The 23,660-nt window shown below is 39.1% G+C and overlaps 1 protein-coding gene across 1 annotated transcript in view; it reads right to left on the minus strand.

Moving 5' to 3' along the window:
* The window catches only part of PIP4K2A (phosphatidylinositol-5-phosphate 4-kinase type 2 alpha), a 208,070-nt gene that overhangs the window by 72,493 nt on the left and 111,917 nt on the right, over nucleotides 1–23,660 (minus strand). Inside the window, exon 3 of the mRNA XM_051961622.1 lies at nucleotides 22,797–22,893. Within this exon, the coding sequence (XP_051817582.1) occupies nucleotides 22,797–22,893 (97 nt within the window). The remainder of the gene's footprint in view (nucleotides 1–22,796; nucleotides 22,894–23,660) is intronic.

Genomic DNA, 23,660 nt, shown 5'->3' on the forward strand with positions numbered 1-23,660 from the left:
ACCGGGCTTGGAGAAACAACCATATGTTGCTGCGTCGTGGTTAGATTCATAGGATCCATATGCAGCATAGGTAAAGCTGTAGGGTTCCCCAGCTTCCAGTTTTCCCAAGGGGCCTTTCGAGGCAGCCGCAACTTTCAGCACTCGCACCACATCATAGATCATCAGGTTACCGCGGCACACTTCCCCATGTCTCTTGTAATGAGCGCACATGCAGAGGGTCTTGCTGAAGATTTCCATCTCTTTCAGGTCACTGGCTTCTCCCTCACTACCTACACCCTCGTCTTCTCTGCTTAAGAAAGCAATGACAGAGAACAGACGCTCGGACCTGAAGCTCAAAGAGATGCAGTTAAGGTTAGCAGTCATCCTGAATCATAGGGACGATGCTCTTCTGGTCAAGCTTTGTGCTACTGAGAAGGTGAAAACGATAGGTCAGAAGGCAGAATGAACCATCATAGGCTGGGGAATGGCTAGAAAAACCCAGATACGGACGTGTAATGAATATTATTTCACATTAAGAAAAAAGGAACATTAAGAAAACAGGAAAAGATGATGTAACGATGCAAAATGAGATAAGAACTATGAAAACAATATATACAGTGACTAAAGATGTAAATGGAAGGGATAAAATAACAACTGAACAGTGTAATTAGAAATGACTCAGGTTTTCTGTGAAGATATATGAGAATACATTTTCTTTCTCTTATAGAAGTGGGAGATGATGGGTGAGAAACTATTGTAAACACATGTTAAGTTTTTAACATGTTGGTTAGTTTTGTTGATCTGCCTCCTCTCTCCTTTTTTATTCCTTGCTAAAACAGATAGATATTTGGGTAGGGAGAAGGACAAGGATAGATTTTCTTTAAAAAGTTGTTTAAACCAAAATATGTCAATAAAATGAAAAAAAAAGTAAGTTTGAATAATATCAAGATCTCTATGTTACAAAGAAGGTCTTAGATCTATTTCATTCCATCTCCTTATTTAAAGGCATCATCTTAAGAGTTTTTCCAGAGAAAAAACAATAAGGTTTAAGAGATCCTGACATTTTCAAGCCTTGCAGAAGTCATTTTAGAATCAAAATCTACTGCCCCAAAGAAGAGAAATGAGACGAGATCCCCACCCTATTCCATTTCAGACTAGAGATCTAGTACAATGCATATATTATATGAATATGCAAATGACTTTAATTTTGCTATTTTATCTTATTTTTCTTTAAAATATTATTTTTTATATATGGGTATATATAGTCTTATATATGCAATTATGTCTTTCACCTATACATAACTACATGTGTATATGTATGTGCATGCACATATTTCTCCTCTGAGAGAAGAAAGGAAGAGGGGTAGTTGATATACTGAGAGAAATTCTAGTGATTCAATACAATAAATATATCAAAACACTAAAAATGAAAGAGGATTTATTAAAGAGCCCATTTCCAAATGAGTAAATACTTTTCTTTGTCAAATTCTACATCCTGTTTATCTTTAGAACTATCTTAATAGGAAAGTTGCAAGTTGAAGCCCATGGAAGGAACCAAGGCAATATATGAGAGAATCTAGAACCCAAGACAGCAGGAAACACTCCCCCTTTCTTCTTACCTCTGCTTTTTGAAAAGCCACCCATCCTTCAAGACCCAGATAAAATACTTTCTTCTCCAAAAAATCTTCCTTAATCTTCTCAATTGAAAATGATATTCCCTTCCCTCTGACCTTGAATAATCTTTTGTACATGTTTTATGCTTTTCTTTTATTCAATTCTGCACTATAGTTATTGGTTATCTTATATTTAAGATCTGATATATTTGTGTCCTATGCTCTCATTAGATTTTAAGTTTAATAAAAGCAAAAATGGTACCTTTATTCATCTCTTAATTCTTTGCTTTAAGAGAGGCACAGAAGGTAGCCACGTCAAATACCCACTTAGAATTAAGTTGGTACTATCAGTATCAGGAAATAGTCCTGAAAGCTTGGGAGGAATCCTAAAGCTCTGTGTCAAGCTCCATGCAAAGTAGCAACCATGCATGTTTGAACTCAAATTCTCAAATGTCCTTTAAGCAGAAGGAGGCTAAATGATACGAGCAACTTGTCAAGCTGTTTGGAAAACTTGGAAAACCCAGTACTAGGTATTTCCTTGGTGACCAGGCTAGGGCACAGTCAGGAGCTCTTTTGGGTTTGACTTTGGCATGTCATTTCAAAAAATTTTCTCTCAATGTATTCTTTAATCACACAACTAGATATAATTGTTTTGGGCAGGTGCAAGAAAGAGAAAAGAAGAAAAACTAAGAAATGTCAATCTTTTAGTCTACTGCTCTTTTTACTTTGAAAACTGCTAATAAAAACATGAACGAGAAACTGTATCCAAAATCCCCATAGAAATAAGAGGACATACTTGTAAGTTTCTCAATTGATAATATCTGGTTATTTCCTCAAGGAAATTCTAAGCATCCAAAGGATGCTCCAAGGCTACCATAAGCTTGCAATCTGAGGCAGAAGAAAGCTTTTCCAAATTCGGGGTTCCTAACACCTAACTCAGACACCAAGCTGAGAGATGCACTTCAAGGGTTTGAGGTTCAGAAAGCAGTTTCTCTAACTCAGCGACACTTTGGATTGTTCTCTGGTAGTTTTTCAGGTTGGCAGCTAAGCACATTGACACAAACACTACTGATGCATTGATATGATCCATAATGGATTTACTTTCATTAGTAGGATGGGCCTTGGGGCCAGAAATATCTGAACTCAAGTTCTTTATCACACACACACACACGTTGTGCTGTCAGGTCTTGGGATGATTCTCAAAGACAAAGTTACATTAAAGGGATTCCCTGCAATGGAAGAAGGAGTTGCTCCCCTTTGCCCATGGAAATCAAAAGTCTAGTACTAATGCTAAGGTCTGGGTTAGCTATGGAAAATGAATTCAAATCTAAAAGAAATTGAAGCCTTTAATGGTGCAGGACAGACAACAAGAAATGGATCACAAAACTGCCAACCAAGGAAATAAAACCGAGGGGGGGAAAATAAATCCATTTATATTGCATTCTTCCCTCTTATTCTCAGTTTCTCAGCAAGTGCTTTTCATCTGCAATTCTCTGCTAAATATGATTTCCTAATGCTTAAGATGGATGACCATACTTTTCCATTTACTTGGAGCAGGAGCAGGTACAAAGCACTAATTTCTGTGCTTTGTCTTGTGTGAGTCAAGATTTGTTACTTCTTTCTCATGCTGTCTCTTCATAAGCTAGATTCACTCAAACATGCTGATTCCCTAATGGAAAAGTCACTGTGCATTAGATTCTCCTTAAATGCCTTCTAGTTTTTTTAAGTTCCACCAGCCTGATGAATGGTTTATTTTTCTACTTCTCATATAAGAGAAGTCCAGCTATAAAATAAATGTCACAGGGCTTGCTCAGGTCAGAATTCAATTCACAAATAATGTATAGATGCCAATTACCAGTAAGCACCAAATGATGAGTCGGGAGCCTTGCCATGTCCTTTTTTTTAAGCCTCCCTCAATGTATGCTTTAATCATATAACTAGATATCTATATATCTATACTAGATATAGATAGATTATAATTAGATATAATTGATTTGGGCAGGTTCAAAAAAAGAAAAAAGAGGAAAAACTAAGAAATGTCCATCTTTAAGGGTACTGATCTTTTTTTACCTTGAAAACTAACAAAAACACAAACAAACAACAAATTATACAAATCCTGAAGAAATAAAGTTTCTCAATTGATAAAATCTGGCAATTTCCCAAAAGAACTTCTAAGCAACAGATTTGGATATAGTAATAACATTCATAAGTGTGGGACACAGCACATGGAGATGCTGAAACTAAAAAAATCTTTGCAAGTCAGGATAAAACAGTCAATAATCTCATGGAGATGGATAATCTCTTAAATGAATTTGTTTTAGGAGGGGATATTCTCTTTTCAAGCAGAAACAAAAGAGAATTTTGCCTGGCTCTTCCAGCACAAACTGCTTGTATCTGGTTTGGATTGTAGCTCATAATCATGATTAGTATGAAATACAGTTTTCATGCAGAGAAAAGTTGGGCAAACAAAAACAAAAGACAAGAAAATAAAATGATAGCTTGTGGACAACAGAACACGGCTTGACTGATGAGCAGTTAAAAATCAAAGTGGTGAAAAAGAAAGGAACTACTTTTAAAAGAATTAAGTTCAGAATTCTGACTTTTCTCCTGAACTGGTAATATTCAACTTTGATTATCTCCTTTCATTTCTCCTCAATTATCTCGTGAGTAGACAGTTACAACAGTCATTATTAGCCCCTCTTTGTGGGGGCTCAGAGAAATTGAGTAAACTGCCTATGGTAACTGGCAGAGATGGGATTTGAATCCAGGATTCCTATTTGCAAGTACAACACTCTATGAATTATTCTATGTTGTCTCTCAGTGATGGCTTCCAACTCCTCAATCCATGACCAAGATACAGCTACAGATAAATGTTTGTCATTATTTTTGCAAATGCTCATGAGTGACTTTCCAATAATTCATACATAAGGAAATCTCAAGGGTTTCTCAAAGTTTTAATTGGGCACCTGAGGAATCACAGGGGTTTTCCTTAGGAGCTCTAGTGTTCAAAAATAGTCTCATGATCCCTGGGGTCTCCTCTCACTTTGGATGCCTGTTTGTGATCCCTCTTAAAGGAAAAACATTCTGGGATACTGGAGAATGAGAGATCACCTCTGGGTGAACATGAAGAGAGGATATGAAGGGGCAGACAGAGGGATGGAACAAATTAATAGTAAATTAACAGGGCAAATGAAAAATACTGGAGTTGGCAGAAACATAGTGTGGCTCACTCTTAATTCAATTTGGCCTCATTCTTAAAGTTTGATCAGTGAAGGGCTCGTCCCCCAGATTCATTTTCATAACCTGACACAGTGCTGTCTTCCTGATGCAGGAGCGCAAGGGCCATGGCAGCCAATAATTGTTTAGAATGAGACAGACCCAGTTTGCTTTGTGATGGGCTTTATACATTTATAATTGGAGATTTATTACATTTTTTTCAAAGAAAAAGATTAATGGTACCATTCTTCCTCTCTCTTCTATAAGTCTCTAGTGAGTATGTTTATCTCCACAGTGGGAGGTCCAAGATTAGGCTGGGCCTCCAGGAGGGTGGGGAAAATTTAAAGGTCAATTTAATTAGCTCATTCTCATCACTAATCTTTTATATATCGCATAAAAATGTCATGATTTAGAGGCTGTTACTTCCTCACCCCCTTTTTTAATATCTAATCATTTTGAAAATTTAAGTATATTGAATGTTTAATAGATATGGTGGGTCCAAGGAATTCTAGTGTCCTATTTTAATATGTATTTTTTAGCTACATAGAAGATGATTTTTGGAGGAAAAAATAAGATTCTGCTCTAATAAAACTTCCTTTGTGCACACTTTCAATATGGCTAAAGAGTCAACTTATAAAAATAAAAGGCCTTGAGATTCTGTTTGGATAGGATAATAATAATGATAATAATTTCAGTGCTCGGGGTGGATTGGGGAGACCATTTTAATTATTGCTCCTCTACATTTGGACAGTGAATCAGAGAATACGGGGACTTTAAAGACCATTTTATAAATGAAGAAACTGAGGATTTCATAGTTAAGATGAGCTACTCAGTACTGCTTAATCAGTAAGTGGAATAACCAAGACTAGAATCCAGGCCTTCTAAATTTTAGTTAATTGTTTTTTTCAGAAGATTAGGCTGTCTGCTGAAAACACAGGATTGTACTTTCACCTTTATTTCCTTCTTTTTAAAAATTTCTTGTAGTTTTTTCCTTTTTTTCTGATTTTTCTCTTTCAACATGGTTCACATATAGTGAATGTACATATATATATTATAACCTAAAAAAAAATTTTTTTTAAAAAAGGAGACTAGACTTGCAGTGAGAAAGCCTGAGCTCCAACCCTAAATCCACCATAATAACTGTGTGACTGAGTCCCTGGCTCTCAGCTTCTTCATCTATGAGGGTATTGAGCGAGATGATCTCCAAAGTCCCTTTTCCAACTCTGGACATAAATGTCCTTGATGACAGCAGAACATTCATGTTTCCATTCACGTTTCTTTGTAGGGAACTAAAGTGGGAGAGCTGAGAGCTGAGTTCTAGCCCAGCCTCAAACGTGACCCTGCTGTGAATCCAAGCAAGTTACTCACATTCTTTCAGCCTCAATTTTCTCTCCTGCGATCTTTAAAAGAGATGACCAAAGGTTGCTGTTTAGGTGAGGACACGGGTCTCTTGCACTGAGTGGTGAGTGGAAGCAAGAAAATAATGTACTTTACCAGCCTCACTGCTGAGCTCACTTGGAGAACGTCACTGTCCTTGGAAGGCAGAACAAGGCTGAGCAGAGTAACCTTATTTACTAATTTTAAAATGAGGCACAAAAATAAAATCCAAGACAATGGTCAGTGAGGGAAGGGAAGTATTCCAGGGGCTCTGATGCCCCACTCCCCAGAGAACAAAGGCCTTCACTCGTTCCACCCCCAACATGCACAGAGCGCTGAGAAAGGGGACCAGAAAGTGCATTGGTTAAGACAGAGTGACGAGTGTTACTACTGGGCTTGTATCCCAAAGACATCTTAAAGAAGGGAAAGGGACCTGTATGTGTAAGAATGTTTGTGGCAGCCCTGTTTGTAGTGGCTAGAAGCTGGAAAATGAATGGATGCCCATCGATTGGAGAATGTCTGGGTAAATTGTGGTATATGAATGTTATGGAATATTATTGTTCTGTAAGAAATGACCAGCAGGATAAATACAGAGAGGACTGGCGAGACTTACATGAACTGATGCTGAGTGAAATGAGCAGAACCAGGAGATCATTATATACTTCAACAACAAGACTATATGATGATCAATTCTGATGGACGAGGCCATCTCCAGCAATGAGATGAACCAAATCAGTTCCAATAGAGCAGTAATGAACTGAACCAGCTACACCCAGTGAACTCTGGAAAATGAGTGTGAACATAGAATTCCCAATCCCTCTATTTTTGTCCGCTTGCATTTTTGATTTCCTTCACGCGTTAATTGTACACTATTTCAAAGTCTGATTCTTTTTGTACAGCAAAATAACTGTTAGGACATGTATACTTATTTTGTATTTAATTTATACTTTAACATATTTAACATGTACTGGTCATCCTGCCATCGGGGGGAGTAGGTGGGGGGAAGGAGTAGAAAATTGAAACAAAAGGATTTGCAATTGTCAATGCTGAAAAATCACCGATGCATATATTTGTAAATAAAAAGCTATATTTAAAAAAAAAAAAAGAGAGTGCCAGCCCTCGCAGCATTCGTGCTAGCGGGCAGGATGTGGCAGGCCCCTAACACAGCCCATCCTGGTGAGCCAGGGAGAGAGGACTGGGAGGGAATGGGGGTCCAGGCTATGAAGGGATTAAAAAGCCAGAGAGTTTTCTGTGGGATCCCAGGGAGTTTGGGGGACATGGGCGGGGGCAGAGAGAGACAATCATATCCAGGCTTTAGGGAGCTGAGTCTACCAGCCAAGAGCAGGACGTGTGAGACCAGGAGGCCAGTCAGCAGCGTGGGAGCAGGAGCCCTTATAGGACTGGCACTGGCAGGGCGGGACCACCGACCGCTGACAGGGCTTGGTTCTGAGAAGTTTGATGGCTGGCAGGAATTCAAAAAAACCTGTGTGAGAGCAGAAAACAAGCCTGGGAAATAGACGCGAAGGCACGGAGGGGGAAAGGCGCATGTGGCCCAGTGTGCAGAGAGGCCCTGGGGAGCCCATCTTGGCCAAGGGCTGGACGGTGTCTGAACCTGACCCAGAAGCTAACAGTGAGCACATGAGTGACCCCATCAGGTCTCTGAATAAGGAGGCCCTAACTGCATCATGGAGGAGGGTGTGTGTGTGGCTGTGGGACAAAATCTTGAAATTCCCTTAAGCTGAAAGTGGTTTCTAGAGGTTAGGAGTCAGCTTTCTTTAGCAAAGCGGCATTTAACCTGACTGTGAGACTGTAGCAAGGACAACTGTCCGCCCTTGTTGGGAAACGTGAGTATTACAGCCCAAACTTTCTGGGTCAGATTGGTGTGGCAACTCGGGGGACTTAACTGTCCAGGAAGCATGAGTGACAGCTGGAAGGAGGGGCCCCTCACTGTGCTACAGGGAGCAGCAACATTAGAAATATATAGATATTATAAAAATAATGCGGGCAGATGGGAGGGGGCTCACTTAAATCCACAAAAAGCAGGAAGTGGAACCTCGGCAGAGAAGAGGAGCAAGGGACAAAGGAGATTTCCTTGTGGACTTTAGGAGGTCAACCCAGCTCTGCAGAGAGAGGAGCCCTAGTCCAATATACACAATACTAAAAACATTCAGGCTTCAACTGAAGCTATTTAGATAAGACAAAAGAGTAGGGAGATACACAGAGGGCAGATTCAGGGGAGCTGGAAAGGACCCTTAATCCACAGCACACACCCATATTTATAGTCATTCTCTTTGTTTAGGGCAAAGAAAATGAAGGGATGCCCATCAATGTGGCTGAACAAATTGTGGTATATGAATGTAATAGAAAACTTCTGTGCTCTAAGAAATGATGAGCAAGCTGATTTCAGAAATTCCTAGAAAGACTTACATCAACTGATGCTGAGTGAAGGGGACAGATCCAGGAGATCACTGGACACAGTAACAGCAAGCTTGTGTGACGATCGGGGGCAGCTGGGTGGCGCAGTGGGTAGAGCATCATCCCTGAGTCAGGAGGTCCTGAGTACAAATCCCTCTCAGACACTTAACACTTCCCAGCTGTCTGACCCTGGGCAAGTCACTTAACTTCAATTGTCTCAGGGAAAAAAAGGATTATGTGCTGATCACTTATGACAAGACTTGGCTCTTCTTAGAAACACAGTGATCCAAGGCAATTTCAAGAGACTTATTGATGGAAAATGCCATCCACCTTCAGAGAAAGAACTACGGACTCTGAATGCAGATCAAAACACACTATTTTCATTTTTTTTTCTTTCTTGTCGTTTTTCCCTTTTGTTTTGACTCTTCTTTCACAACATGACAAATGTGGAAATATGGTTGACATGATTGTATGCATACAAGTTGTATCAGGTCGCTTGCTATTTTGGAGATGGAGGGAGAAAAATTGGGAATTCAAAAATCTTACAAAGATGAATTTTGAAAGTTATCATTACATATAGTTGGAAGAAATGGAGTAGAAGGAAGAAAGGAAGGAAGAAAAGAAGGAAGGAAAGGAGGGAGGGAGGGAAGGTGAGAAGGAGGAAGGGAGGAGAGAAGGGAGGAAGAAAAGAAAAAAAGAAGAAAGGAAAGAAGGAAGGAAGGAAGAGAAGGAAGGAAAGGAGGAAGGAAGGAGAGAATGAGGGAAGAAAGGGAGGGAGGGAGGAAGAGAAGGAGGGAAGAAGAATTCTCAAAGGTGATCTAGTTCATGAGGATTCTGAGGCTGAAGACACAGAAAGCTAAAGAGATTTGGCCAAGTTCCCCCAAGTATCCTGCCACAGTTAGAATTCAAACTCCAGTTCTCTGAATCCAAAGTCAGGACTCCTGCTATTGCACCACACTGCCAGTATATTTATGTATGAAGAGGACACCAGAGGCTTAGACAGTCCATGTACCACGTATGTCTCTGGGGCCGTGACAACTGCCATTTATTGACAGTCTCCACATCTTCCATCCCTAAACAAATACTAGGACCATTCCAAGGACGGTTGCAGCTAGCAAGCAATTCCATTTCATGCATCCTTGGACCAGTCCAATCTTGCAGGAATTCTGAGCCGCTTATTTTTAGAAGTGGTAAGCTAGAGATGGCCTGGAGATCAAAGAGCTCCCCGCCCAACAGCACTTCCAGTCTGGAGTTCAGCTCAGGGAGAAGCATGAGAGCATGGCTAATTAATGCTCCTTGCCCTTTGCTGCTGATCATGCGGGGGGTCATTCACAGCGTTAGACAGGACTCTCGTACCTGACCTGGTTGAGTACTGGGCCCTGGCCTGTACTCGGCAACACTGCCCGTCAATAGGAGAGGGAACATGGCAGAGGAGGAAGATGCTGTGATCTGATACCCCAAGACTCGGATTCAGATTCTGGCCTTGCTACTTCCTACCTTTCTCCCTTTGTCTGAGACCACAGGCAAGTCACTTAGGCTTTTTTCCTCATTTGTACTCTAAAGATACTTAAGGATTCTTCTCTTCCTGTCAAAGATCTATCCTCTTTGAGTAACTCTTCAATAGTCTCTCTTTTATAGTCACACACACATTGCTTAGAGATGAGGTCTAGTGGAGACAATTAAAAAGAAAACTGCTAAAATAAAGTTATGTTACAGAGTGGTACAGGGGAAAGGAAACTGGCTTTCCTTGAAATTTTCTTTTGTTTTTCATATTCTGACTAAATTTCAATAAAATTGGTTTCCTACCTATGTATTTTATCTTATGCATTTAAAACCATTATTCTGAGAAGAATACGCGACAGAAAAAAATGTTGAGAACTCCTGTTCAGGGTCAGAGGCTCCCAGTTCAAATGCAATTTTGATACCATCCTTATGATCCCAGACAAATTCCATAATTCTCGAGGCCTGTTTCTTAATATAATATATTGAAGATATTGGACTACTAACCACCTCTAGAGGTGACACTATAGTGCACATAGTGCCCACGCTTAGAGTTAAGAAGACTCAACTTCTGAGTTCAAATCCAGCCTCAGACACTAACAAGCTGTGTGTCCCTGGGTAAGTCACTTAACTCTCTGTTGAAGTGAATGAGCTGGAAAATGAGCTGGAAAAGGAAATGACAAAACTCCCCAGTATCTTTGCCAAGAAAACCCCAAAGGGAGTCACCATAAGTCAGACATGACACAATAAAACCACTTCCGAAGTTCCTTCCAAATCTTACTCTTAGACCATGATTCTCTAGAAACTCAGACCAGTGTTACCACACAATGTGACTATAAAGGAAGGAGGTCGATTCCATTCCTTGTTATTCTTTAAAAATCCCGACTACAATGCCACTTTCTCCAGGAAATTTTCTGTGTGCCTTCTCACTGGTAAAACTCCTGGACCTGAAAACGTATTTTGATTTCCTCTGTCCAACTGCACTCGCGTCTCACTGGGCACTATTTCAGTGTATGTGTCGTATCTTCTTGCTCTAATAAAAATTCCACGAAAGCCTGTCTAATCTAAATTCGAACTTTGTTCTAGCACCTAGCACCGCTTACTTTAAGGGCTTAATAAAAGCGAATGCAACAGAAGTCAAACATGAACATGAATCTCCACGCTTTAAAGTAGGACAGAATGGGATCTCCTTGAGGTCAGGCATTTTTTGTTTTGTTTTGTCTTTGGATCCCTTCATCTTGTCCCAGGGCTCTGCATTGAATGCATTTGTGAAGAAATAAAGTTGGGTGGGAACAACTTTAGTTTCTGATCCTGAAACAACAGAGCCTAAAGTGGAAGTAGCGGCAGGAGCCCTACAGAGCCACAGGGTTGCCTGAGTGGCCGTGTCGTAGGAGGGATGCTTTTTCCGAAGGTGTGGTGGTTATGGGGTGCTCAAGAGTACAGGGGGGCTGGAAAAGGGAACAGGAGTGACATCTACTTCGCAATAACAATGGTAAGGAGGAAGTCTGTAAGGCTGAAGCCTCTGTAGCTGGTGAGCTGATGCCTCATTTTGACTTTAAAAGCTTTTCCGTGCCAGGGAGAAGAAAAAAAGGAAATCTCAGCATTTAGGAGACAAGAGAGAGCAGAGCCACAAACATTTAGTGGGGCAGGAAGCAGGCTTTCCCATTCAGCCTGAGAGGCTTGATTAAATTCACTGTTTCTTTACTCTGATAAAGGTCAATTAAGTGGGCTAATTACCATGTTCTACTTTTATTGTAGGGGTCTCCACGGATCAATACAGACTCCTTTCAGGTAGAGCAAAAGGCATTAACAAAAACAATAAGAATCAGGCCCATTTATCCTTTTAACTTAATGTAAAAAGTCTGAATAATAAATAAACCAGGTGGGAGAATGACTATCACCATATTGATTTACAACATTCCCCCCCTTTTCCCCCAAGTCACAAAGAACAAACACTTTTTAAAAGCCACACAGTAAAACAAGGCAATCCTCTTCAAGAATCTAATGCTTCCATATACGGGCAGAAGGCTTCAATCTTAAGAAACTTATGCTGGAGAGTTTAGAACGGGTTTAATCCTCTACAGATATGATTTATTAAGTAGGTAGGTCATATATGTATAAACCAGTCAATCAATAGCCATCACCTTATAAAAGAAGGCAAAAGGAGTCCCTGGTCTCAAGAAACTGTCTAATGGGGGAGACACCATACAAACAACTATGTACAAACAATAATAACAAATATATGCACAAAAAATATACACACATATATGTAATATAAAAATATATATACACACATATTTTACAATGTATGTATTGTGCATACACACACACATATATACATATATGATAAATAGGGCATAATCTAAAAAGGGAAAACACTATAATTAAAGGGGATTGGCAAAGGCTTCCTATAGGAGGTGGAATTTTTAAACTGGAACTTATAAGACTCTAGAGAAAAGATGAGAGAGCATTGCGGACAGGAGATCCAGTCAATGAAAAAGCCAAGTTGAAGGGAACAAATAGCAAGGAGGATCACTGATCATGGAATATAGGGGCCAGGTAAGGAAGTAGGAGTGGAGATTTGTAAGAAGGCTAGAACAGTAGAGGGAGGGACAGACAGTTTTGAAAGGCTTCAAATGCAAAAAAGTAGATTTTAAACTTGATCCTGCAAGTATTAGGGAGCCACTGGAATTTCAGGAGTGCTGACATGGTCAGACCTGTGGCTCAGTAAACTCACTTTGACCACTTTGAGTAGAGGAAGGGCTATAGTATAAGAATGAGGAGAGGAGAATGTTACCTAGGCCATGAGTCTGGATAACTAAGAGGATTGTTAACTATTAACCCTTAACAGTTAAAAGGGAAGTTAGGAAGAAGATATATTTGAGGAAAAGAGAAATTAGCTCAGTTTTGGCCATGTTGACTTTAAGATGTCTGTGACAAGACATAAGGCAAGATGGCTGGACATCAAGTGAAACAGTACAGAGGAAGAAGAGGAAGAGGAAGAGGGCACAGGTCAGAACCCTTTGGGAACCCCAAAGTTGGAAAGTAGGACCTGGATGGAAATCTAGCAAAGGAGACAAAGAAGGAGCTGGTAGAACTAGGGGAGAGCTAGTAGCATGGAAGCTTAGGAAAAAGATGCTGATCAAATGTATCAAAGTCTGGAAAGAGGTCAAGAATAATGAGGATCATGAAAAAGTCATTAGACATGGCAATTAAGAGATCATTAATAACTTTGGAGATGATGGTTTTATTGAATGACAAAGTATAAAGTCAGACTATAGAGTTAAGAGAATGAGAAAAGGAAGTGGAAACACTAACTGTAGATAGCCTTTGTCCGGGAGTTTAGCCACCAGAGAGAAAAGGGATATTGGATGCTGTCTAGGGGGTCACAGATGGATTAAGGGGGGGGAGGTTGGACATGGGGAAATGCCATGGTTTGTAGCTGTAAGGAAGTAGCCAGCAGACAGAGAGAGACTGAAGATAAGATGGAATGGGATCACTTGGGCATTTAGAGAATGATCATTTCTTCATATGACCCAGAGGAGAAGGAGTGGATAGTATATTTAAGTGAGGTGAGGAGAAATGGAGAAAAAGTAACCTCAACTTTTTTGGTCAAATATGTGAAGTTTCAGTAAAACATAAGGTTCTCATGTGAGACATGAAGGAAAGTGGGAACAATAAGATGATTCAGAAGGGAGGAAAAAGTTTGAAAGACTTGCTATGTGGAATAGTAAGATGATTAGAAGTGGGTAAAAAAAAATGCCTTTTAGCAATAAGGACAGTTTGAAGTTATGTGACCGATTTGTAGTGAACCCGGCCAGAAATGGTCACTCACTCAGAAATGGTCATAAAATAAAAGAATTGGGTTGTGAGAAATAGCCTGGTATAGTTGGAAGCACGAGATGTAGGAATCACTTGTCATGTATCAGTTGACATTTATCAATTATATGACCACAGGTTACTCATTTTCCCTTAATCTTCTTTCTGAGCAGAGGTTTCTGTCTTTGTAAAATGCGAATAATACCTGGGCTACCTTCCCATGCCCAATCTCCCTGCTGCACCAGTTTTATGGATCAAATGAGACAATATATGTATCATGTTTTTTAAAAAGTATTATTGATTCCTTTTCTAGTCATTTCCCAATATTTCCCTCAATCTCCTTAGAGAAAAGTAAACAAACAATTGAGCAAAAACAACAGACAGCAACCATGTCCTATAGCACATACAATATTCTACACTAGTAATCTCCCAATATCATCACCTAGAGATTGAGCATTACAATCAATCAGTCACTGTTTCTGCCTTTTGATGTTTCCCATTATTTTATTTTACTTATCATGTATATTATTTGCTGGTTCTGCTAACCAATTCATACATATCTTCTTATGTTTATCTAAGTTCCCCCATTTTTATTTTATCAGACAACAGTATTCTATTCCATTATTTTGATCAGCCATTCTCTAACTGATAGGTACCCAACTTATCTTCCACAAATAAATTTGTCAAAGTTTTTTTTTGTTTTGTTTTGTTTTGGTTTTTTTTGGTGTGTGTGTGTGTGTGTGTGTGTGTGTGTGTGGCTTTGGGAAATAAAATTGGTCTGCTTCAAGTTCTTTGTCAGTAGTAATTCCATTTTGTGGAGCTGCCAAGAAATTGGATCAATTCATAAAGAAGGTAAAAGGACCCATATGTTTAAAAATGGTCGCAGCAGCTTTCTTTTGTGGTGACAAAGAATTGGAAATTGAGGATGCCCCTCAATTGGGAAACAGAATACTATTGTTCTATAAAAAAATGATGAACTTCAGAAAAAGCTGGAAAGACTTACTGATGCTGAGTGAAGTGAGCAGAACCAGGAGACCATTGTGCACAGTAATAACAACATTGTGCAACAGTAATAACAACATTGTGCAATGATCAACTCTGATAGACTTTGGTGTTCTCAGCAATACAGTGATTTAAGAGAATTCCAAAAGATTCATGATGGAAGATACTATCCATATTCAGAGAATGAACTATGGAATCTGAATGAAGATAAAAGTATACTATTTTTATTTTTGTTGTTGTTTTTTCTTTCTCATTGTTTTCTCCTTTTGTTCTGATTTTTCTTTCACAATATAATTAATGTGGAAATACATTTAATATGATTATACATGTATAACCTATATCAGACTAGTTGCCATCTTAAGGAGAAGGGAGGGGAAAGAGAAAAAATCAAAATCAAAATCTTATAAAATAAATGTTGAAAACTATCTTTACATGTAATTGGAAAAAAGAAAATACTATTAAATGGGAGAGGGGAGCTTGATTAGTCATTTCCATCTAATACCCCATTAATTTATCAATTCACTTCTTTACCTGGTTCTTGCTCCTTGCCCCTGAGCTGACCATTTGATTATGAATGAGCTGGCTGGTTGTTCTGGTGCTACATCTATAGCAATTTTTAAGTGTTATCACAAAAAATATTTAAGTGCCTTTCAGAGTCCTCCAGACAAGGACCCTGTATTTGAGAAGGTTATGGTCTTAGCATCGACCTGACTGGAGATCAGCATGGTGGACATAATTGGCATTTTGTGAGGTATTTTGTGAACAAGAAATTCAGATTGATTCATATTAAGGAGGCATGTCTAATGGGAGATAGCCAGTTCTTTACAGAGAGTGTAGTAGTCTTGTTTTTATTTCACATCAGCATTAGCTTCTGTGCATGTTATGTTTGTAGAGAATTATAAATCCCTCTCTTTGCCTTCTATCTAATTCCCATCCTCTATCATCATCATCATGGATTGAAGGTTTATAGACATCATTTAGTCCTAGACCACACAGAAGCTCTTCTCAATATATGCTTGACTTTTGTGCTTACTATCCAAAGAGAATAGAACATGGGGTGGGGAAGGGAGTTCCTGAAATATCTCTGCTTAGTGAGCTCTTTAAACACTTTTTACAATAGAAAAATCAGTCTCTAAGGAGAGGCAGCAATTTAAATGCCAAAAGCACTAGTCAGAGTTAGCAGAGGATAAGAGTGGCGTACAAATGATTAATTATACTTCGACTCAACTCTACTTATACTGATCTCTTAAACTAAAAGTTCAACAGAAAAGCCAATTAGTTTCTTGTGAATCATTCTTCTAGTTGCCTAATTTGCCTCCAAAGTTTTTAGTCAGCAGTTTGCATTTCTTACTTAAATATCAACTTCTGCTGTTTTTTTTAAAAGCAAAATAGGGGGGAAATTGAATTGTACCTCATTATTTCAGTAACCAATTTGAGCAATTTTAGGAAATTCAGCTATATAATATCTAATCTTGACCCTTATATAAGAGAGCAGTTATTATTGGAAGTATGAAAAAGATCTTATTTTAATTATTTATAAGTAGGTTGACAGCAACAGGAACTCCAAAGACAGCATTAAAACAGAACTCTCTCCTTTCTCATAAAAATAAGGGACTGTGGAGGCTTAGAAGGAAAACATGTGGGCGGTGGTGGTAAACAGAAGAGAAGCTGATTTCCTTTAAAAAGGCAAATAGATTCTGTGTAGAGTTCAAAGATGTTTTCTGCTTATTCCATTTCTCCTTTTTAAATCATAAAAGTCATTTTCACAAAACATCTTACATGCAATTAAAGTGTTTGGACAAGAGAGAGTCCATTCTTTCCAACTTCCTGCAAATCTTTCTTTTTTCAATTGTTTCAGGAATGATTTACTTCAAAGCTTTTGGTGGAAAATTTCCCCTCCCCCCACTTTGCAAATTTCAAGTTCAAGATTTTGATCAAAGTTCTCTTCTGAGCAAGGAACCCAAACCTCAATTTTGGCTCTCTTGCAGATTTGGAGAAAGAAAGCCAACATACCCACATCCTCATGAGTGCACACTTCCTTTTAGCCTCCATCAGTGTGAGAGGCAAAACATCTGGGGAGACATTAAATGGTATTCAAGCTAGAGGCGTTAAGTTAATCATGGTCCTAGTCCGTGAACCAAGGGATATCTGGGCAGCTTGGACAATGTTGTTCCTTATTTCTACAGCAGAGCTTCTTCCAGCGTCTACATGAGTCTATCAGATGCCATTGAGAACATGGTGGCCGCTGGGACTAATCTCATGGTTTAGACAAAGTGAAGATTGAATATCTTCACTTTGTAAAACCTCTTTATACACCCATTATTTTTTTTTTAACTTTTTATTTTCAAAATGGATGATTTTTCAACACTGACCCTTGCAAAACCTTGTGTTTCAATTTTCTCTCACCCATTCCCTTAAATGGTAAGTAATCCAATATATGTTAAACATGTCTAAACTCATTTGAAAAGAAAACAAATACAAGCAAACAAAAATATTAGAATTAGACCATTTCTGAGGTCTACAGATCTGGACATGTCATTTGCCTAAATCCTTCCATGGGTCCCCGCTGCCAAATGGATAAAAGTCAAACTGCTTATCCTACCATAAAATGACACTGTTCAACATTTCCAACATTGTTACATACTCTTCTCTATGAGCTACCACCAAAGTGAATTACTTGTCCATCCCTTATGCTTACCTTTGCTGCCATGTTTTTTTGCTTCCAGGTTCCGAAGTTGGGAAAGCCTTCCCTTCCCCTGGCTGTTGTTACATCCAGTCTTTAAAGAATCGGAATTAATGCTGGAAGAGTCCCTGAACAGAAACCAGCCTCCCACCCACATTCAGACAAGAAGACCATCCACTACAGAGCCCTCAATGAATCCCTGAAGAGATCTGAAAAGACAGAAGCCCAATACCCAAGGCAGCCTGTACCACTCGCAGGAAAGTCTAATTGTGAAGGGGTCTTTCTTCCAATGATGCTCAGAGCAATTTGCACCCTTGGCACTTAGTTCTGCCCCCAACAGTCAGACAACCCACTCAGATACTGTTTCCTCTAAGATGCTTTACCTAATCCTGTAGCCAGGATGGTCACGGGCTGGTTTTTTTCCTTTTTTATCTCTTCAATGCTTAAAAATACAGGACACTTTTAAGAGCTTAGAAATGCTTCATGACAGACTTCCCTTCAACATCTGAGTCCTTTTTTTGTAGCTTGCTTCTGACTGGCTGTGCTAACTGTCTCTACAAGGTTCTAAATAGATTCTAAGCTTTGACTCTGCCCACACAATGCTCTCTGCACACAGTAGTTACTTACTGGTTTTTGTTTGCTGGCCTGGAGGTGAGGTATAAACCTGATGTTTATGATAGTAATGGGAGACTTAAGAGCCAGTTTCTAAAGAATTTGAGCAGAGAAGTTTTGACATTAAGGTAGGGAGAGGAAGCCCTGCTTTTCATGCAAGGAGCGCTGAGCCTGATCTGCTTCAGAGGCATCACGGGGAAATTTTGTTGGTGGGTAGCATATGATCTTGCCACTGGGGCTGGGCTACTAGCAGTCAACCTAGATCAAGGAAACTGTCAAACAAAAAAAGCATGATTTCTGTCCTATTTACAAAACACTGTGATGGTAAGGAGAGAAAGGAGGGAGGGAAGGAATTGAGTGAAATAAGCTTAAGTGAGAAGGGTTCACTGGCTAGGATGAAAAAAAAGGAAAAATCTCCCACCTTTGTACCTTTGTATCCAGGGGTCCTCAAACTACGCCCAAGGACCAGATGCAGCAGCTGAGGACGTTTATCCCCCTCACCCAGGGCTATGAAGTTTCTTTATTTAAAGGCCCACAAAACAAAGTTTCCGTTTTTACTACAGTCCGGCCCTCCAACAGTCTGAGGGACAGTGAACTGGCCCCCTATTTAAAAAGTTTGAGAACCCTGGTATAGACTGTACCTCCATGAGTAGAATGCAGTGTCTCATCCATCTCTTAAAACTCCTTTTCCCTTCAAGCCTTAGCTCATGTATCTTCACCTTCAAGAGGCCTTTCCTGATTTTTCCAATTATTAGAGCTACCCCAATCTATATACGTTTTTGTTTTGAAGTTATCTCTGACCACATTATATTTTCCTCCTCATTTTTTTCCCTTTCTCCCACAAATATAAGCTTCCTAAAGGCAGGGAATGGATCAGTTTTATTTTGTTATTCCGGCAGTCTCTAGGACAAAAACAAAATAAAACCAACCAAACAAAAAAAGGTACTTGAGTCTTGTTTAATCAGGGAGAGATTTCAGATGCAATAAGCTTTTCCATTTGGGATATATAAGAAAAATCTTTTCAGTTCTTTTCCATCATGGCAAGGAAGTGGCCCTAGGTACCCAGGGGCTTTGACAGCAGAATTCTAGTTCTAGCTGGTCTTATGTAGCTGAAAAGTCTTCAAGCAAGGTTGAGATAGAAAGGCCCAATACCCAGGGTCTGGCTAGCTAAAATCACAGAGGCTTATTATCAGGATAGACATCAAGACACGACTTTGGGAGACTACACCAAGTCCTAATAGCTTTTTATACTGAGGAAAGCATTGAGAGGTTGCAAGCAATGTTGGTGGAAGGAATGCCCACATCAATGAAATCCAAGAACCTTGCCTCAAGTGACAAAGCTACTGATGAGATCTGAAGGACTTTATGGCTTCAGCCAGCCATTCTCCTTGCAGACAATGTGTCTGCTGTTTGGCTTCTGCAGTTATCCGGAGTACTTGGCTTTTAAGCATTTTTATGAATTTGGCTGGCAGGATGAGAAAATGATAATCAATGCCAGGTCCCTTCATCAGGAAAAAACAACCATTAATCAACCCTGGGGATAGAACATGATAATTTTTTTTTTTTTTTGAAACACAACTCGGGACCACAGAACTATAAATGCATAATAAAAATTCATGTTTATAAACATTAAGATTTGTAAAGGACCTTTTTATTCATAACTACACTGGGAAGAAGGCATTTTCCAATATTATTGTTTACATTTTACAGACGAGGAACCCATAACTCCAGGAAGTTAAGGAACTTTAAACAAGATTATGTAATGGATAGATCACAGAGTTGGTATCTGAACCCAGGTTTTCTAATGACAAATGCAATATTCTATTACACATGGTAAAATAGTGCCCATTTTGTTGTGGAACATATAGAAATAAGGTGAGAATCCTCTACCCAAGAGCCTTCTCTTTCTATTGCTGACTCTCCAGCAAACAAATATCGTAAATCAACAAAGTCAAAGCACCTTCATTTTCTTAGAAAAACTGGGAGAAATGTAAGTGCTTCTCAAATGGGAAAGCAGCAAATCAGCAAAGAAAAAAGCATTTGGCAAATTCTCAGTAAAAGGAAAATATGCAGTTAAAAGGACAATATATAAGCATACAAGTTATAGATGACACTTAAGGCAGAGATCTAAATATGGATCTGCTTATTAAGAAAGCAAGGTTCATCTGTCTAAGAACATCATGATGGTTTGTTCTTTTATTCCCTTTCATTTCCCTCTCTATATAGAGAAAACACTCATTTGCTTAGTGACCTCTACAGTGAACCAGTGTATATGAAATGTACAGAACTGACAGAACCCTTATTTTGAATGCTAAAGGTTTCATGTATAGAGTGATTTTTAACTTCACATTATTCCTTGTAGCTACAAAAATACCTACTCACAAAATGAGGTCAGACAAGAAATTTAAATATCTGTCAATGTCTCAAGCATTGCAAACAAACAAGCTCAGTTGCCATTTGGGTCTTCTTATTGCATTTTCAGCTTGCTGATAGCAAAGGGATTACTTATTATTTAATGCCTTAGATTTGCTTGCAAGTCCCAGATATTAGGGCTATGGAATCAACTGCTGGCCCAAGTCCCTTCCTAAGTCAGTGCTCACCTGCTTGCCTTCCCCTACACCACCTGAATAAAAATAACTCAGCTGCTGGCAAGGCAGCCAAAGGGCTGGCTATTTCCAGGACTCTTCAGAGAGACAGCAGAGTGACACTAGACTGAAGCAAAAGTGGCTAATGGGTCTGATGGGTTCACTTCTGACACCCGAGCAAAACCTTTTAATACTTAAGACACTGATTCTGGCTCTAATACATCGTGATTCTTTAACATTACATGAGTAGACTGCATCTCTTTCTTCAAGGGCATTATTTCAAGGGAAGACACGGCTTTTTATGAATGAAATTAATTAATTCTAAAGTCTTTGTATTCCATCCTCTTCTGAGGGTCCTGGTCTCCCACTTCTTTGTCACAGAGAAAACAATCCCAAGTTGAACAGTCCCTCCTCTGATTTAAGTTGGAAAGCTGTCTGCAATTCATGGTTCTTGAGAGTTGTCTGGGGCACTGATGGCAGGGCTCAAGGCTCTCAGATCATGAGAACCTCTGATCCCCTCATTTTACACATGAGAAACAGAGACCCATAAAGGTTACCTCTCTGTTCAAGGTCAGACAAGTAAAGGAGCAGAGGCAAGGTATGGATGTGGCTCTTCTGATGCAATCTGTTGCTCCATCCAATTGTTCCAATTGTACTCTTAAAGAGAATTTAATGAGCAGTATGTATGCTGCATTTTACCATGCTCCGTCCCTCTATGTTCTCTTATGAAAATAATGATTTGGGGAGGGGGCTTAAGGCAGCTATGCAGGACTGGAATCAGGAAATTTCCTGAGTTCATTCTCAGGCACTTATAGTTGTATGATCCTGAGCAAGACACTTAATCCTGTTTGCCTCATCTGTAAAATGATATGAAGAAGGAAATGGAAAACCACCCCTGTATCTTTACCAAGAAAACCCAAATGGGATCACAGAGAATGGGACACAACTACACAAAAATAACAAGGGGGTTGAGAGAGATTACCAGGGAAGAAACTCTCTCTCCAAAGTTTATTAAGTTATTTGGGGCACTGAAAATGCATCTTGTCACAAAGCCAGCCTGTCAGAAGCAGGACTAGAAATCAAACCTTCGTGACTTTAGGGACAGCTCTATACCCACTACTCCATAATGCAGGGGGCCTCAAACTACGGCCACAGGCCAGATGCAGCAGCTGAGGACATTTATCCCCCTCACCCAGGGCTATGAAGTTTCTTTATTTAAAGACCCACAAAACAAAGTTTTTGTTTTTACTATAGTCCAGCTCTCCAACGGTCTGAGGAACAGTGAACTGGTCCCCTATTTAAAAAGTTTGAGAACCCCTGCCATAATGCTTCTCATACAGGGCTTTAGAGATTATAAACTGATTTCCTCAAAATCATCTAATAAGATGGTGTTATTATTATATTATTTATAAGAATTACAGGATCTCTAGAACCAGAGCAGACCTCTAAGGCTAGCCATTCTAACCCATTTTACAGATAAGAACACAGAGGCACTGATCTGTCCTAGGTAACGTAACCAATAAGGTTGAGCGTGCTTTTGTGACTCTGAATTCTCAGCTAATATACTGGACCAGAATTGTTAATCCCAAGACCTCCCTGACTGTGGCCTGAAACACATTACATGTAATTTGAAAATAGATACTTAATAAAACACATAAAAATAAAATAAAATATAGATGATGTCAATATGGATTTCTATATCAACATGTGGCTAACAAGGATCCATACATTCTAGTTTTTCTCTGAGCTGGTACCTAAAATTCAGTGTTTTTGCTGTGGCAGCTTCATTCCTTTCAAACTTGATTCATTTAAACAAATGGGCCTGTATCTCTGGTATTTGCTAGGTCTTTCTTTATAGTTAATAACTAATAACTGATATGAACCAGAGCTAGACTATAAACATGTTTTAAAACAGTACTTTTTCCTTCCTTCTCAGGATGCTGGGAGACTTGAGAATAACCATCCCAAGCAAAGGTTAAAACAGCTATCACTCACCTGAAAATCCTGATCGTCAATTCCAAACCTTTCTCTCAGGTTGCGGAAAACCATCGGGCAATATTCCTTAAATTTGAAATGACTCGGCATGTTTTCTCTGAAATTGTAATACCGCAAAATGAGATGCAAAGGCACATATAAACTAATGTTTATGTAGCTTTTAAAAATTCTGTAAGGCATTTTACAAACACATTCATCCCATTAGATAGTTCCATCAGCTTTATGAGATGGGCACCAGAAGTACTGTCAGCTTCATTTTTATTGTTAAAGAAACTAAGGTTCTGAGAAATTGTATCATTTGTCCAAGAAGACAGAAGCAGGACGTATCAAGAGCTGGAGTTCAAATTTAGGTTTTAACTACAAACCCAAAGCTCTTTTACTGTCTTGCCTAATCCCACTAAAATTTCCTGATGGTTTGTTCTAGTACATATTTTACACGTAGTCCTTAGAGAGAAATGATCATGGTTTTCCTCCTTCATTATCCTGATGATGCAGACCTCCCTTCTCTTCACCATGCATATCCTTTAGTTTTCAGTTTCATGTTTTATAAAGTAGAGAAGTCATGAATAGGAGGGGAAGAAGAGGTAAGGAGGAAGGAAGAAGTAGGACAGGAAGAGGAAGGGAACCTAAAGAGAAAAAAGTAGAGGGCAGCAGGAAAGAAAGGTGTGAACACTCCTAGGCCATTTTTCAGTTACTTACAAGTAGTAGAACTGAATTAGAGTCCTCCAAAAAATAATGACTATCCTCTCTCCCTTACTCATTTTCAAATACTGAATATGCTACTTTTTTGTTTTTACTACTTTTCAAATTCAATTTAGATAACAAAACAGTGAATTAAGATTTTCTTTTACCCTTCTAATTCTT

This window comes from Antechinus flavipes, chromosome 5, assembly GCF_016432865.1.
Source record: "Antechinus flavipes isolate AdamAnt ecotype Samford, QLD, Australia chromosome 5, AdamAnt_v2, whole genome shotgun sequence".
In the NCBI taxonomy this organism is placed as follows: domain Eukaryota; kingdom Metazoa; phylum Chordata; class Mammalia; order Dasyuromorphia; family Dasyuridae; genus Antechinus; species Antechinus flavipes.